The sequence below is a fragment of the Hyperolius riggenbachi genome, chromosome 12 (assembly GCF_040937935.1).
Source record: "Hyperolius riggenbachi isolate aHypRig1 chromosome 12, aHypRig1.pri, whole genome shotgun sequence".
NCBI lineage: Eukaryota > Metazoa > Chordata > Amphibia > Anura > Hyperoliidae > Hyperolius > Hyperolius riggenbachi.
In genome coordinates, this window is record NC_090657.1 from 26688910 (window position 1) to 26703391 (window position 14482).

At 43.5% G+C, this 14482-nt stretch overlaps 1 protein-coding gene across 2 annotated transcripts in view; it reads right to left on the reverse strand.

Annotated features, from left to right (window-relative positions):
• The window catches only part of MYO1D (myosin ID), a 297886-nt gene that overhangs the window by 27861 nt on the left and 255543 nt on the right, over positions 1 to 14482 (reverse strand). For both annotated transcript variants that reach the window (XM_068262768.1, XM_068262767.1), the window contains exons 18-21: positions 14312 to 14470; positions 14076 to 14220; positions 13888 to 13992; positions 12240 to 12353 (exon numbers count right to left, since the gene is read on the reverse strand). In XM_068262768.1, coding sequence (XP_068118869.1) covers positions 12240 to 12353; positions 13888 to 13992; positions 14076 to 14220; positions 14312 to 14470 — 523 coding nt within the window. The remainder of the gene's footprint in view (positions 1 to 12239; positions 12354 to 13887; positions 13993 to 14075; positions 14221 to 14311; positions 14471 to 14482) is intronic.

Sequence of the window (14482 nt, forward strand, 5' to 3'; positions counted from 1 at the left end):
TGGCAGTGAAGCTTTGCCCAGCAATCATTTTCTGTTCCCTGCTGACAGGATCCTTTTCTGAGGCTTATAGGAAACATGGATGTACAGTATTTGTTATACTGGATATTGTTAGCGTTCACTCCACAGGTTAAAGGGAACCCGAGGTTAGAGGGATATGGAGGCTGACAAATGTATTTCCTTTTAAACAATGCACATTGCCTGGCTGTCCTGCTGATCATCAATCTCTAATACTTTAAGCTAGTGGTCCTCAAACTATGGCCCGTGGGCCGAATGTGGCCCCCTGAGGTTTTTTTACTGACCCCCCTCACACAAAATGTATTACTTATAGATGTGGTCAGCTATATTTTTAAATATTGGTGGTCCACATATACAATAGTGCTGCCACCACCCATCCACATGGAAGCCGGAAAGCAGTAATTTGCTGCTTTCCAATCAAATTCCACATCAGGTGACACTGCTGGCCAATTGGACTGCAGATTGTCACCTGGGTATGCTTCACTGTCTGGCCCGAAAAGACTTCTACATCATTTTATGTATACTCCGGCCCCCCAGCCGTCTGAACTATGTTGACCCGGCCCCCGACCCAAAACGTTTGGGGACCCCTGCTTTAAGCCATAGACACTGAACAAGCATGCAGATCAGGTGTTTCTGACAAGATTAGTTGCATGCTTGTTTCAGGTGTGTGATTCAGACACTACTGATAAGAAAGAGCAGCATGACTGCCAGGCAACTGGTATTGTTTAAAGTGGACCGGAACTCATTTGCAGGACAGAAGGAAAACATAAAGAAATGCGTCCTGTATGTATTTAGAGAGTTTAGTCTTTCTAATTCACCCTTCATTTGTAACTAATCACCACTGTAATTTGATCTCTTCAGCTCCGTGTCAGCTCTGGAATCTCCTCACAGGATGTTAACAATGTGTCTGCTTCCATGAAAGCAGTAAGTTAACATACTGTAGATTTATTGCAGAATTTGTATCAGCTGTAACAAAGAAATGTTTTTCTTTAAAGGTTATTATGCTGTTAGCCCAGAGAGGAAGTTCTGAGTTCAAGTCCGCTTTACAAGGAAATAAATATGTCAGCTTCCATAGGTCTCACACCTCAGGTTCTTTTTACGTCGATTGTCTGCTGTTATCCAATTTGCTCAGTGTTTGGTCATTTGCTTTATTAACTACTTCTGTACCAGCAGTCTCTGCCCCCTTAAGGGGACACTTAAGCCAGAAAAAAAAATGAGTTTTACTCACCTGGGGCTTCTACCAGCCCCTGCAGCAGTCCTGTGCCCTCGCAGCCACTCACTAATCCTCTGGTCCACCGCTGCCAGCTAGTTTCGTTTTTGCCGACAGGCCCGTCAGGACTGGCCACACGTAGCTTTCTCCGCATTCCCGACTGTAATTAGCGCTACTGCTGGTCGCAATGCGTACAAAAATACGTGTTGCCTCATATCTACGCGTAGGTAATGAGGCAACCCGTATCTATGTACTAATTACAGTCGGGAATGCGGAGAAAGCTACGCGTGGCCAATCCTGTCGGGAAAAACGAAACTAGCTGGCAGCAGGGGACCAGAGGATTAGTGAGTGGCTGCGAGGGCACAGGACTGCTGCAGGGAGCTGGTAGAAGCCCCAGGTGAGTAAAACTCATTTCTTTTCTGGCTTAAAGAGACTCCGTAACAAAAATAGCATCCTGTTTTTTTATAATCCTACAAGTTCCAAAAGCTATTCTAATGTGTTCTGGCTTACTGCAGCACGTTCTACTATCTCTGTAATAAATCAACTTATCTCTCTCTTGTCAGACTTGTCAGCCTGTGTCTGGAAGGCTGCCAAGTTCTTCAGTGTTGTGGTTCTGCTATGAACTCCCCCCTCCAGGCCCCTCTCTGCACACTGCCTGTGTGTTATTTAGATTAGAGCAGCTTCTCTCTTCTCTCTTATCTTTTACTAGCTGGATAAATCCTCCTCTGAGCTGGGCTTTCACATACTGAGGAATTACATACAGGCAGAGCTGTCTGCACTCTGTAGGAAGAAACAGCCTGACACTTCAGTGGAAGATAGCTGCAGGGGGAAAGAAACACACAAATGATCTCTTGAGATTCAAAAGGAAGGCTGTATACAGCCTGCTTGTGTATGGATGTATTTTCTATGTGTGGACATACTGTACATCAACCTACTTCCTGTTTTGGTGGCCATTTTGTTTGTTTATAAACAAACTTTTTAAAACTGTTTTTAACCACTTTTAATGAGGCGAGGAGCGGCGAAATTGTGTCAGAGGGTAATAGGAGATGTCCCCTAACGCACTGGTATGTTTACTTTTGTGCGATTTTAACAATACAGATTCTCTTTCTCTTTAAGTGTCCAGAGACTGCTGGTACCGTAAAGCAGTGCTCACCGAAGAATCTCTGCAATGATCTGGTGCTCACAACACTCTCCCATCCCCACAAGTCCCTCTCTCTGCCGTCTCTTTGATGATAGAGCTGTGTGAGCCAGTCAGGAGCCGCTTTCATTAGCTCCTGACGCTGTCCATCAATGTAAGACAATGGTATTGGCTTACAATGATGACAGGGTCAGGAGCCAAGGAAATCTGCTCCTGACCAGCTCACACAGCTCTGCCGTCATACTGGTGGCCGGGCGAGTGGGTTGCGGCAAGGATAGAGCCACAAGCAGGACGTAGATTTTAACTGCATTGGTCTGGAAGCAGTTAAAGACTATTCAGAGCATGATATTGGTTTACAACCCGCCCTTGTGACCCCATTGTTTTTTTTTTATTTTGTTTTCATGATTGAAGGGATAATTCTCTAATAAATTTTGTTTTGCACTTTCATCTCGCGTATAGGACTTATTCTCTGCCAAATGGATGTCTATCTAATTCATGGCTCCTACATTTTTATGACTCTTAGGAGCTGAACAGAAGAACCTGGTAAAGGTATGTAATCCAATAGAAAAAAAAGGAGGTATTCTGAGAGCTGGGCCATATCTTCAGGATTAACCCATTCACTAGTGCATATTACAGTAAGCACATGGGTTTGCCAATGTGCCCTTTGTCAGTTGCCCAGTGGTGCCCAATCGGCAAACAGGATGTGTGACTCAGCTGAGCTGAAGAAGAAGCCTGATGTTGAGTCGTTAGATTAAATCACTAGTGTTTCCCTTAATTAAGTCTGATGACCAGCTAACAGTTGACAGCAGGGGAACTACAAATCTGACATCATCATCTGCTCTGCTTGAAAATGGTGTCACCTGGAAAGAACCTATTTCTAGCACATTACATTTGTAATAAAGCAGCTACATGCCAATACAGATTAATTATCATCTGGTCACATGATCACAGTTCCCCCTTCTCAATCAAATAGTGCGAGGTGTGAGCAGTTAAAAGTGGACCTGAACTGTTGCATAGGACAGAAGGAAAACAGAGAAATGTACCATATTTGTATTAGAGTTTTAGTCTGTCTAATCCCTCCTCCTCTGTGACTTATCACAAGTTGTAATTTGATCTCTCACCTGTGTCACCTGACTGCCATGCCACAGAAGCTAACTGGTAAACACAGGATGTTAAAGGGGAACTGAAGAGAGAGTTATATGGAGGCTGCCATGTTTATTTCCTTTTAAGCAATACCAGTTGCCAGGCCCTCTTGCTGATCCTCTGCCTCTAATACTATTAGCCATAGCCCCTGAACAAGCATGCAGCAGATCAAGTGTTTTAGACTTTAAAGTCAGATCTGACAAGACTAGCTGCATGCTTGTTTCTGGTGTTATTCAGATACTACTGCAGAGAAATAGACCAGCAGGGCTGCCAGGCAACTGGTATTGATTAAAAGGAAGTAAATATGGCAGCCTCCGTATACCTCTTACTTCAGTTCCCCTTTAACAACATGTCTGCTTCCATGAAGGTTATTATGCTGTTGCGTAGCTTTTAGAGCAGAGAGGAAGTTCTGAATTCAGGTCCGGTTTAAAAGCACCAGCTTTAGGCGACACTTACATGGAGGTGGCAGGGATCGGGGTGCCTGGCAGAAGTGGGGAGGAGGGCGGACAACATTTTTCCTCCCCCCCTCTCCATGGGCCTCCCTCCGGTGTCCCCTTGCAGAGCTGGCGCACAGTAGTGCGTTTTGTAAATAACTCACCTGCTCTCTCCATGCACAGCGTCTGCTCTGGCAGCTGGCTCCATATTACATATAGGGTTTCCCATATGGCGTGCACTGAGCATGTATGCATACCTTTGGAGACGATGTCCATAGTAGTGAGCCAATGGGATGCCCTATGAGGGATGCCTTGAGGTTGACCTATCACAGAGAGCCAGCCCACGCTGAGCACTGCACCATCAGGGTCATTATAGAGGCATAGAAATACAGGAGGATCATCAGGGCACTCAGGCCCCTAATGGATCTGTCTCTGTCTAGATATTGGTACCTTGCTCTGGGAGGTCTTCCACCCCAAATAAATCTAGTCATGCGATTGCAGCTTTTTGATGTCACCCAGAACTTGCTTACCTGGGAGTTAACGTGAACCTCCGGACTAAAAATCGACTCAGCAGCACTGAAAAGGCTTTGTGTTTCTTCAACAGTTTCACAGCATCAGAACTTTGTTTCTCTTAAACAAGCCTCATTTTTAGCTGCACAGAAGAAAACTGCCCGGGCTTTTTTCCCCTGATGCTGTGCAAAGCATGATGGGATTTCTGATTTTGTTGTTCTCGTTCTGCTGTTTTGGTGCAATTTGTTTTTTTTTTTACATTTTGAATTTGACATTTGAAGCCTAGCGTGTGCAGCTGGGAGGGGTAATCAGCACACAGGACAGTTGGAACTGCGTCTCCTGCTCCTTGTCACCTCCTTTCAACCAAAAAGATGGCTGCCCCCATGACAAAGATGGCAGCCCCCATGAATCACAAACATTTGCCTGTTCTTTTAAAACAGGGTGGGTAAGAGATTATATTACCTATCTATTCTAATTAACATAACTAATGTAACTTGATGACAGTATGTTTGTTTAGGATGAAGTTCCCCTTTAAGGAAACAGATAAAGCATCTTGGGGAGAAGGTTCGTTTTCACTGCATTTATACGGCCCACATTTTGAATTCTATGAACAGATTGTGTAGGTAAGCACTCATACTACAAATAAGTGGCCAATGAAAATTGGATGTGTGTATGCACCCTTATCTTTGTTCAGATTATTGCACTTCATCAGGCTTGTACCTAGCGAAAGGACTCTTTGCTTGTCTAAAACGCTAAATAAAAGAGTGGTGACTTGATACCAAGCTCTAGAAACAACTAGACAGGTCCACTTGTTTAAAGTTACCAACAAAATTACAGCCTCTAAAAGAATTGTCAGAGTGGGGCAACTTTCTGATTGAAATTTCAATTAGGAAATGTACAGACATGTGGGTTTGTGATGATTCTGGACATCAGTTTGTCTGTACTGGGGCGCCATGGGATACCTTCTCCCTCCTCTCTGCATAGGACTGTACATGCCGCTCAGCTGAACCACAGTGTGCATGTACTGTCACTGGCTGAGGGTTGGCCAAAATGATCACGCATGATTGCTTCAGCCTGCAAAACTCTTCTGCCAGTGCAGGGCTTTATGCCTAGTACACACCATACAATTTTCTGTAAGATTTTCTGTTGTAGTCTGGCCCCCGCCTTTGCTAAAAGTAGTACAACAATGTGCCTGTCATCAGTGATAATATCTTATTTAGATAATTCTCCCAATCTGAATGTAAGTGTAACATCTTTGGGGGCTTGGTTTTTAAATGTGTATAACATTGATACTAATCGCCTCGTGTAAGGAGATTTGACACAGAGGCCAGTATTCAATTAAGAGGGTCTCCTGAATTTAACCACACTGATAGTGATAAATTAACACCTTGTAAATAAAATAATATATATTTTTATATAATATTATTTAGTATTTATATAGAGTAGCGCCTTCCGCAGCGTGGTACAGAGTATATTGTCTTGTCACTCAACTGTCCCTCGATGGGGCTCACAATCTAATCCCTACCACAGTCATATGTCTCTGTATGTATCGTGTAGTGTGTGTATATCGTAGTCTAGGGCTAATTTAGGGGGAAGCAAGGTAACTTATTTGTAAGTTTTTGAGATGTGGGAGGAAACCAGAGTGCCTGGAGGAAACCCATATATGAACTCCTAGCAGGTGGTTGGGATTTGAACCAGGTACCCAGCACTGAAAGGAAAGAGTTCTAACCGCTGTATAGATTTTAATTTGATAGTGCTTTTTTACCTGCTTTTTGGTACTTTTCAATTACTTTAAGTGCTGAAACATTATTTTAAAGAGAATAGGAATAATTACCGGTATCTCCTAGGAGAAAACTCAGGAGAAAAAGTTAGTTGAATAAGGGCCAAAAGTGTGAATGTTGTACCTCCAAGCCTTCTTGAGTCAATGACCTACAAAAAGGAGAACACTTGACTCACTCTGACTATATCATTTGTAGATGAAATGTACCGATTAGTAAAAGAGAGACAAGAAACACTGTCTATCAAAATGCAGAGGGTGTGTGGGAGTTCAGCCCACACCGACTGTTTACAAAATCTACATGCTGTCAGGAATGTCAGTACAAAGTGTGTTAAAAATTAAACACCTAATTATAGAATCAATGAAAACTCATAATAATGAGTGAAAATGTAAAATACAAAGACTAGTTTATCACCATCAGTTCTGGATGGCCATGCAGGGCAGAGCTGGGACAAGGTCCTCCAGCACCCAAGGCTGAGACAGCAAAGTGCGCCCCTCCATCCCTCCCACCCCAGCCGTCACACACTGATTGCTATTAGACTAAGAGGCGCCACAGGGCCCACAACCTCCCCAACACCTTAATATGTAGTTATATGGCTTGCAGTCACTGCTATGTATCCCCTTTTCTTATTTCTTTCTGCTTAAAACACAATTAGGAATGACAACTGAATGAATTCTGCGCCCCCTCCTACACTGCGCCCTGAGGCTGGAGCCTCTCCAGCCTATGCCTCGGCCCGGCCCTGATGCAGGGTACATACAGCACATGGACCTTCCTCAGCAGCAGCACATTTGTGGACTGTTCTCTTCCTGGATAACTTGTAGGTACAAACCTTCATCCCGGTCAGTGATTGCAACTTTCAACACTGTCTGTACATGGTTAGGTACATGTATCAGAATCTTGAAGTGGTGTGAAACTCTGACATAACACATTAAAAAAAGTGTTTTTTTTTTTACCCATACAGTTACCATATTTGTTTTTGTGCACAAGTAATATTGTCCATTTATAAATTATAGGTTCCCAAAGTACAGTTTATCTGCTCTGAAAGCAGCAATTGCATTTAATTCAAGCTGCTTTTTATTATATTTTAAAATCTTCTAGTGAGCTGTTCTGAACTGCGTGCATGCTTGAAGCAGAGAGAGCTTGTTTTTAGTTGTTACACAAAATGTAACAACATTGGGATGTAAACAAAAGACAATGTTATCTCCTCTGTGGATGCGGATCTTAAAGTGCACCTCCGGCCAAAAAAAAAAGAAAAGGTTTTAAAGGACTTACGAGGCCTGTTTTCTAAAAAAAAAAATAAAAAAAGGTTAGATACCTGTGTCAGTTTGTAAGGCACGGGAGACGCCGTCCGCACCCTCCGTGCCGTTCCGCCGGGTCCCCGCCGCTCAATATCCCCCCGAACGTCCCCCGACCGCAAGTCCCGGGTCTGGCTCTCCAGCCTTCACGAAGATGGCCGCCGGAGCTGGCCGCGGCTGCGCAGCTCTAAGGCCAACCCCCCGATCCACGTAACAGGCTGTTTCCTGTAGCGTGGATTGGGGGGTTGGCCTTAAGAGCCGCGCAGCTGCACTTGCGGCTATGCAGACTGCGCAGCCGCGGCCAGCTCCGGCGGCCATCTTTGAGAAGGCTGGAGAGCCCGACCCAGGCCGTGCGGTCGGGGGACGTTCGGGGGGATATTGAGCGGCGGGGACCCGGCGGAACGGCACGAAGGGCGCGGACGGCGTCCCCCGTGCCTTACAAACTGACACAGGTATCTAACTTTTTTTATTTTATTTTTTTTTAAAAACCCTGCTAAAGTCATAACTTTTAGGAGAACACAATATACACCATGTTTATTTTAGAATTTATACAGTAGTCTCTTTAGCTGCAGATTATTTTCAGCAGCTGCTTTTCATCAAATTGGATTGATCTTATCGAATGGAAGAGCTGTAAATCTGTGATCACACCAAATTGGTCCAATTATTTTAAAACATTAATGTTATTGTTTTTGATTATTTTTCATAGGTTTTAAAAATCAATAGGTTAAGGGGTTTGCATTAAATCTACAGTATGTATGTGGCTAGCACTATTTTCTCCCATACATAAAAAAGTTAAAACAAAAGCACAAAAGACATAAGCTTATCTGAGAGCTTATGTGATGTCTGATAGAGATCTAATAAAAGGAAAACAGGCAGGGCAACTTCTAACTTCTCTAGGTTGATTCTCCTTCTGGGGCACTACAAAAAGCAGATAAAGATCTTACAACTACTTTCCACCTACTTCGTATGAACTAGAGGTCTGCCTCCTGCTGTAAAAGATAGCTGGTTCATACTGTAATGAAGGGATGCTGAGAAATGTAGTCTGGTATCTATTGTCCAGCCCACTGGCCTAATTCACAGAAGAAGAAAAAACTGAGCTGTAGTGCAGTTTGCAGGCACATGTGGCCTTTTAAAAACCTGTATTTTGTCTATCACTTTGCTACTATACGCAGTTTACATTCACCTCTCAACCTGATTGTTTTGCCTTTTTCAGTTCTGGGTTTAATTGCATTTTAACATTAACTTCCATGAGCAGAATTCTGTACACTGATCCGTGTAAATGTCAGCACTGTGAGATAATCTGAACTTACTGGAGGTCATATACCAGTTCTACAGGTCTATCTGCTTCTGATGGGTGCTAATTATTCATTTTACAAGATTATTATAAAAAAAAGGTCACTTTTTAATGAGTGGGCAGGAGATCTGTCCACAGGGTGACACTGACATTGCATTTGATAACATCCAGGATGTTATGGCTGACTTCACTCTCTTCTGCTATCATACACTTGCTTCTAAAAGCTGCTCACTGAAAGCTGTAAAAATAGGTCACAGTGATCAATGTGTTCTACGCAAAATACTATATAACTGGGGACAGCCATGAATACATTACTTACAGCAATTAGAGCCTGCCCAGCCTTCCTATAATGATTAATAATTCATTACTGGCATGCAAGAGTTACGTGTATAAAATAAAGGCATTGAGATCATTCTTTACTAAAGCTAATAGCAATATGCAAACTGAAGCAAGCTACAGTAAGCAGTCAGCAATCATCCTATTGTTCTCAGCATTCTCAGTAAGGGAAAGGTGAACTCTGATTGCTATGGTGGCCAGAGAGCGTTGGAAAGAAAAACAACAAATCATGTGGCAGAGATCCAAAAATGTATACCTATCAAAGATAAATACATGAAGTATTATTATGTGCTATACAGCGCTACCTTATGGTGCGCATACATGGTACAATTTTTACTGATTAGATCATTTTGTTTTATTATTCCGTTAGATCGAATAGAAAGATTTTTTCAAACCTGTCCGATCAAGTTTGCCTCAGGCAGCAAAAAGTCTAGAACCGGCCTTGCTTTATACCTTCCTTAAAGAGAACCCGAGGTGGGTTTGAAGAATATTATCTGCATACAGAGGCTGGATGTGCCTATACAGCCCAGCCTCTGTTGCTATCCCAAACCCCCCTAAGGTCCCCCTGCACTCTGCAATCCCTCATAAATCACAGCCACGCTGCTGACAAACAGCTTGTCAGAGCTGGCTGTGTTTATCTCTATAGTGTCAGTCTGCTGCTCTCCCCGCCTCCTGCAGAACTCCAGTCCCCGCCTGCATCCCTTCCCTCCCTGCTGATTGGAGGGAAGGGACGGGGGCAGGGACCGGAGCTAAGCAGGAGGCGGGGGAGCAGCTGAGACTGACACTACAGATGTAAACACAGCCTCACAGCACGGCTGTGATTTATGAGGGATTGCAGAGTGCAGGGGGACCTTAGTGGGGTTTGGGATAGCAACAGCGGCTGGGCTGTATAGGCAGATCCAGCCTCTGTATGCAGATAACATTCTTTAAACACACCTCGGGTTCTCTTTAAAGCGGATCTGAGATGAAAAACTAACTAGAACAAGTAACTTGTCTATATATCTTATCTAAAGCTCAGATAGTTTACACTGCAAACAGCTTCAACAGTTTATGATCATTTTTTGCTGTGATACAATGAGGGCAGCCATGTTCTGTTTGTCACTCAACCCTGAGGCAAGCTGATAACATCTCCAGCCCTCAGCCTGTGGAAAATGTCACTCTCCCCTCCTCCTCCCTCCTCCCCTCTGCCTCTGAAATCAATGGCTAGTAACCTCCTCCTCCTCCTCCTGCCCAGACTTGGCTCCCATAAGCACTTGCTACCTGGGACTGAGTGCTAAGGCACTGTGAAAAGCTGTGGGAGAGGCTTGATTAGTTTATAGGGAATTAAGAGTAAAAACAAAACAAAAAAAATATTTGGCTTGAGGAATGCCCTATAAACTACATGAAAGGAACACAATTATGCAATGAGTAAAAGTTTATCTTGGATCCACTTGAACATTGGGACTGCGCTCCTCTTCAGGCACTACGCAGTAAGCCGAGCAGCTCTGTGAACTTGTGCCAGAAGAGGAGGGCAGCTCTGATATTATGGGGGGTCCCGGGCAGCGGTGGAGGACCAGAGGACAGCGTAGCAATTCTCTGAAGGCTTCATTCTCTTTAGGCAAGTATTTATTTAAGCTGAAAAGTTGCATAGTGCAGTAACATTATGGTGGTTTGACCATACAGTACAATGGGGTTGGTTCATTAATCAGTAGTAATAATACCATGCATGCACAGAGCACGGCAATATTACCATTAATTTTGCGCGCAAGTACCATGAGGTCCGCTACTCCAGTAGCACGCGCATTACTATAGTAGTGGGCACACTACTAGAGTACCGCGGGCCACACTACTAACGTATCTCCAGGTTATTACGGTTCGTGCAGAAGTAACGGTAATGTTGCCGTGCACTTGCGGTAATATTACCGGTGTTTAATGAATGGACTCCAAAGAAAGAATGCCTTACTGCCACTGTAAATGCACGCATTGCCCAGTTAACACGCGGCAAGCACGGTGGCGTAGTGGTTAGCACTCTCGCCTTGCAGCACTGGGTCCCCGGTTCGTATGTCAGCCAGATCAATGTCTGCAAGGAGTTTGTATGTTCTCCCCGTGCCTGCGTGTATTTCCTCTGGGTACTCCGGTTTCCTCCCACACCCCAAAAACATACAGATAAGTTAATTGGCTTCCCCCTAAATTGGCCTTAAGGTGCGTACACACGCCGGACTGGAGGCAACGACGGGTCCGTCGTTACCTCCCGCTGGGTGGGCGTGCCAACGACAGTCCGGCCTGTGTACGCACTGTCGGCGGACTGATACGGCTGCTTCTGAGCGATCCGCCCGGCGGATTAAATAAATAAATAAAATAAGATGCGTTGGAACCACCGCACTGCACTCAATGTGACAGCCCCATAGGAACATCATTGCTTCAGGATGCAAGGATATTGTCCATCACAACAAAGACACAGTGTGAAAGGGCATTACTCAATGATCCATGATCTATTCAGTAGGAAATCTTGGGCAAGTCTCCCTAACACTGCTACTGCCTATAGAGTGCTTCCTAGTGGCTGTAGCACTGGTGCTTTGAGTCCGCCAAGAGAAAAGCGCGATATAAATGTTCTGTGTTTGTTGTTTGTTTGTTTGATCCATAGTAATGGATCACTGACAATCTTGTTGGGGATATTTAGGGACACCTGTACACACTCTGGATTTTCATTTGAGATAACCGAAATACAAACCGTTTGTCTAGAAGTCATATCGTAATTATTTATATCACAATTTATTTAGATTATCATTGTAGGTCAACAAGGACGATAGGAGTACTGAACACCTCAATATCATTAACATATGTGGTCTTTATAGGAAGCCAAACATTCTGTTTGCCAAAGAATTAGATTGGTATCCAGTATGGAACATATAGGCATATCTAATGGAGAGGTTGAGCATTTACTCTATTTAAACCAAATCAAAGCATTAAAAATGTAAGTCGTGCTTGATGTGATATTTTCCAACCAATAATGCAATGCGGAAGTGTGTGGATATAGGCTGCCTTTTTACTGCAGAGCCCTCGTAGCACAGACTGGAGGAGAGAGAACAGGATCAGACTTTACTTACATTGTACAGTGGAGTGGTGCTCATGACTTTATACTGCTTGCCGGGATCCATTTTGTACAAATGTCTGTCTGTTATAAAGATGGCACGATCTTCTACCTTGTTATATCGGTTTATCTGCAATGGAGGAACAACTAAAGTCAAATAATGTCGAGAAAGCCGCAGTACATGAACAAAACCTGACAGAAGACTCTGCTGTAGGGATGAGGTCTCCACAATGTTCTCACACCTATCTCCCCATAGTGGCCTCCACAGTTAAGTAGCCAGTGTTGCCAACTCATCCCTTTAATTACTGACACATCTAAGTTATACAGGTTCTGGGGCTACTTACACATAGTGCCTTAACTGCATCTACACAAAACCTGTATAAATTATATGTGTCAGTAATTAAAGGGATGAGTTGGAAACACTGTAAGTAGCCTAATTTAAAGATGCTGTATTCATTGTAGAGTCATACTCTGTTGAAACTATATTAGCAGCACAAATACTGTTTAAACCATTATCAGCTCTATACACAGGGCCGGTGTTCCAACATTTTAGCATACCCGACAGAATAGCATAAAAATGCTACTGAGCATGTGCAAAGTCATGCAGGTCATACATTAACCCCATAATGCCCATCATCAGCATTAACTAAGCTATCTAATTCAGCATGGGTAGAAGACGTAGGGAGTGATGAGGAATGGGAACAAACCAACTCTCAGCGCAGAAAAACAGGGGTACTTGTTTCTGGACAAGTTTAAACTAATCATGTTTTCCAAAATAATTAACATTACATTTTTAATATGAAATCCTGATTTATTTATTTTGAAGTCTAAACATCCATTCAACTAACTGAAGACTGAAGTCTCTCGACCCCAAAGCATCCTGCCGAGGCAGGATCGTGTTGCATGCTGGGACAATGACTACACAAGTTCCCAGAATCGCAAGGAAACAAAACTGCAGAAAAATCACAAGCATTGCATTTTTCATGCATTATTTATGCACTTGTGTTTTTTATGCTTTGTGGTTTTGAAGATGGTGGTAGGCATCCCACTTGGGGGACTCGCATGCAAATTTTACGCAATGTAAAATCACTCTGCAAAACACAAATGATGTATTCTCTACGGGCTGCTGCGATTTTCTGGAAGCATCTGCATTTTGGGTGACCATCGGCAATGAGAGCTGCATGTGATAAAATGATGCATGTACTCAGTATTTAAGACACAGAAAAATAGCAGTGTTGAATCGCAGACGCTTCTGAAAATCACGTTAGGCCCATGAAGATACGCTATGTGCATTTCTCAAGCAATTTTGCATTTCGGTAAAACATATGCGATTCTTCTAAGCGTGATCCCTGACGTAGCCTGAATTTGATGCAGCAGCCAACGAGTAATGAACAAGAAGCTAGGTACTATTGTTGTACTTTCTATTTATAATGCTGTGGGTGAAATATGGTCAAAGGATTTTTTTTTTGTTTACCGGTAGTTCCTCTTTGACTTATCCAACTGAAATTCCTCCATAGAGTGTACTTTACACCAATTACAGAAAATTAAGGTTGAACCCGAGTGCACTAGAAACAAAGTAGCAAAAGGAACCTATGTTCATGATCTGGGTGTGTCCCCCTCTTTAATAATGTTGGAAGAAAGGTGTGGCTACTTGATTTGCATACCTTGCGCACATGGCAAGAGAAGAGAGGCTGCATGTACTTGTCTTTCCTTTGCAGCTCATTGGCCCGGCATACAAATAGATCTGCAGACTGGCTGTTCTCCTGTTTCTGATCCAAGCAGAAAAAAAATGATTTAGGGCTGCAGATTTAACAAAACAATAATATCAATGTAACCTTTCTGAAACACCTACCGATGCGAGGTAACTGCCTTCCCAGTGCCTCTGTAGCCCCATGTCAGTTCGCTGTCCCTTCAGGTTGTCAAACGCAGCCACTTTGGCCATGATCTTTGGTATCTCAGCAGGAGGTATGGCCTTTATTATGTGGTACGCCCTCCACCTATGGATGATGAATGCCAGTTTAGATTGTATTGGGTTTCAAAGCATATCCCATAATATTCCCAGCTTCTGATCCAGTTAGGTCTGATTACCTGTTGAAGACTAACTGCAGGAAGTCCTGGAAGTTCCGGAGCACTTTAGGAGGTGTTGGCCATTTAACATTCTTCCCATAATCCCTGCTGTTCTTCACACCATTGAATCTGCGCGTCACTTCACGTATATAAGACTTCACTTTGTAGCGCCTGTAGTAGCGCATTATTGTG